General features: G+C 38.2%; 1 protein-coding gene across 1 annotated transcript in view; it reads left to right on the forward strand.

Moving 5' to 3' along the window:
- The window catches only part of LOC111089643 (neurogenic locus Notch protein-like), a 31,864-nt gene that overhangs the window by 5,486 nt on the left and 23,335 nt on the right, over positions 1-3,043 (forward strand). Inside the window, exon 2 of the mRNA XM_022402525.1 lies at positions 878-956. Coding sequence (XP_022258233.1) covers positions 878-956 — 79 coding nt within the window. The remainder of the gene's footprint in view (positions 1-877; positions 957-3,043) is intronic.

Here is a 3,043-nt window from a genome sequence, read left to right on the forward strand (position 1 = left end):
TCATGTAACTACCGCACCCCCTATAAGACATATAAGAAGTGGTTATGTTTGTAACTGGTCATGTAACTACCGCACCCCCTATAAGACATATAAGAAGTGGTTATGTTTGTAACTGGTCATGTAACTACCGCACCCCCTATAAGACATATAAGAAGTGGCTATGTTTGTAACTGGTCATGAGCAACAATTTGTGAGGCCAGGTTAATATATTGATTTTAAATCCTGCTACAGTGGATACGTTACTGACTGTGGTGTTTGTTGAATACTGTACTGGATACGTTACTGTTTATGGTGTTTGTTGAATACTGTACTGGATACGTCACTGTCTGTTGTGTTTGTTGAATACTACAGTGGATACTTTGCTGACTATGGTGTTTGTTTTTGGTGCTAACGGTACTCGAACCACAGAACCTCAGCTTCACGGTTTGGCCCCTAACGACGAACGTGTGTTTAGCGAAGTGCAGGGGATCGTACCGATCGAATTTTATTTACATATTACCATCATCATCACAAAGGTTTTCTTGAGTTTGTTACATTAGATGTACCATCAACGTCACAAAGGTTTTCTTGAGTTTGTTACATTAGATGTACTATTAACGTCACAAAGGTTTTCTTGAGTTTGTTACATTAGATGTACCATTAACGTCACAAAGGTTTTCTTGAGTTTGTTACATTAGATGTTCCGTTTTTCCTCATCTTCAGTTACTTTTGTTTAGCCATCCTGGATGAAATGTTTAATGTTTAAATGGTAAATTTTACAATATTGTAGTTAAGGCTTTTTGTTAGATGATTAAATTGTGGTTTATAGATATTAATCTTGGATCGATTTAAACATAACCTTTTTAAACTTTTTCTTAAACATCTAATTTTATTTCAGGGCTGGTGTCATGCTCACCTAATTCGTGTAAAAATGGAGCGGCTTGTGTTTCTAACCCAGGGGGAGAAGCCTTTTGCAAGTAAGTTATCTTTTCATTTTACTGAAGTCGGATACACGTCACTGTCGACAACATCCGGAAACACGTCACTGTTGACAACAGCCTTATTTAACTACCAGTGCCCCTTTCGTTTTGAGAATTTATTTACTACTTATAGTTGTGCGAATTTCCCAACCCCTGTTAGTTGCATGAATTTCAGAACGTATTTTAGTTGCATGAATTTTACATCTAACAACTGTGTGCGATGCTTAACACTTGGCCCACCTCTAAAAACTGCTTAACTTTTCGGTGTTCTTCATTAAAACCACGAGTTACGAAAGCAGGACTAATCCTTCGAATATTAGTTGTGTAACCTAAGATACAGTCTGTCAGTGACCAGTGGGGAAGAGGACAAGACACCATTAAAAATAACTCGTGCGTTCTGCCACTAGAGGGAATAGAGAGCTCTCTTTTCTTTCTATAAAATACATTAAGGTTAACTTATTAAAGTTAGGCCTAGCTTTGTTTAAATTAATAGAGTTAGGCCTAGCATTCTGTAGGGTGTGTTAGCATAGATATGTCTAAAGTTTAAAAAACAGCAAAAAAGGATTATACTTTTCTGAACTCTATCCCCTAGCGTTTGACCTCTGTTTTTTTCCAAGTTATTTTATTTCATTTTCTTACCTGTTGCCCTTCAATTGAAAATTCTGTGTTTCGTGTGATTAGGCATAATTAAAAAGATTTAAACGCCACAATAGCTGTCATTTGATTAAATAAAGCAAGACTGGATCAGTTTGAGGACCGCTGAATTAACAACCTGTGACTTCATAAAAGTTTTGTCGTGGGCATTTAAATATTTGGGCAGGTGATATTACTGACGTCACGCGCAGTACAATATTGATGATATGAAGTGGAAATTGTGACACTCACAGTGACCAATAAACCTGCGACTGAAAAAAAAAGAGTCCCATTGACAAGTCCCCAGTGGCTCAGCGGCAAGTCTGGAGGTTTATAACACAAAGAATCGGGTTTCGGTACCCGTGTAGCTTTGCGCTTAACAACAAACAAACAACTCCCCTGACAAATAAGTCCGGTTATATGAAACTAATAAATGTTACATTACCTGAAAGTAAAACCCGTTTTGTTTGTCTTATTCCACAATATTAAAGATAAAATGTTAATATGAGTCTTCCAAACGGGTGGCGGTGGCAAGAAAACTACTTTTGATCCGAAATGTTCATGAAGTGAAGACCAGATACAACAGTGTGAAGGTCCTACCCACTTCATCCTTGCGTCATTTACAAGCCCCCACCCCCACTCTTCCTGACATCCCAGACCGTGGGAATTACAGCCGGTAAACAAAGCACGTCTGGCCACTATTAGCCCCTGCATTCAACCAGTGCCACCATCTGGCTGGAGGGGGCATATCGGCATGTAGACAGTAGCTACTCTTTTTGTATGGCAGCCCAGGGTCCGGCGCTCTGAACTTTGTACGCTAGAAACTTCCAAGGATATCAAAGAAAAATGTGTTTTCCTTTAGAAGTGGCCCTAGACTCAACATGTCACATTATCAACGGGAGTGAATGTTTAACAAGTAACGTAACCGCTCGTCTGTTTACACTATTTTCACGTCTCTAATTGCCATTATGTAGTGTTTGGTAAGATCTAATATGATATAAACAGATAACGTACACTCGTGGCGCCCTCTCCGTAATATTTTTACCTACCCCGAATCTCTGTTTTAATCACCCTAACTGAATCACTTTACACTGTAAGTAATCTCTAACTGAATCAGTAACGTGCGTCTTCTTTATCGGGGGAGGTAGGGGGGGGGAGCAGCCTTGATTCTGATTTCCATGAATAGTTCTGATTTTTACAGCAATTTCTATACATTACAGTGTAGTGATGTTTTACTGTAGTTTAAAATGGAATACATTACAGTGTAGTGATGTTTTACTGGAGTTTAAAGTGGAATACATTACAGTGTAGTGATGTTTTATTGTAGTTTAAAGTGGAATACATTACAGTGTAGTGATGTTTTACTGGAGTTTAAAGTGGAATACATTACAGTGTAGTGATGTTTTACTGTAGTTTAAAAAGCGCGATAGTATATTTCCAGTGATATCTCA

This window comes from Limulus polyphemus, unplaced genomic scaffold (genome assembly GCF_000517525.1).
Source record: "Limulus polyphemus unplaced genomic scaffold, Limulus_polyphemus-2.1.2 Scaffold6886, whole genome shotgun sequence".
NCBI classification, from domain to species: domain Eukaryota; kingdom Metazoa; phylum Arthropoda; class Merostomata; order Xiphosura; family Limulidae; genus Limulus; species Limulus polyphemus.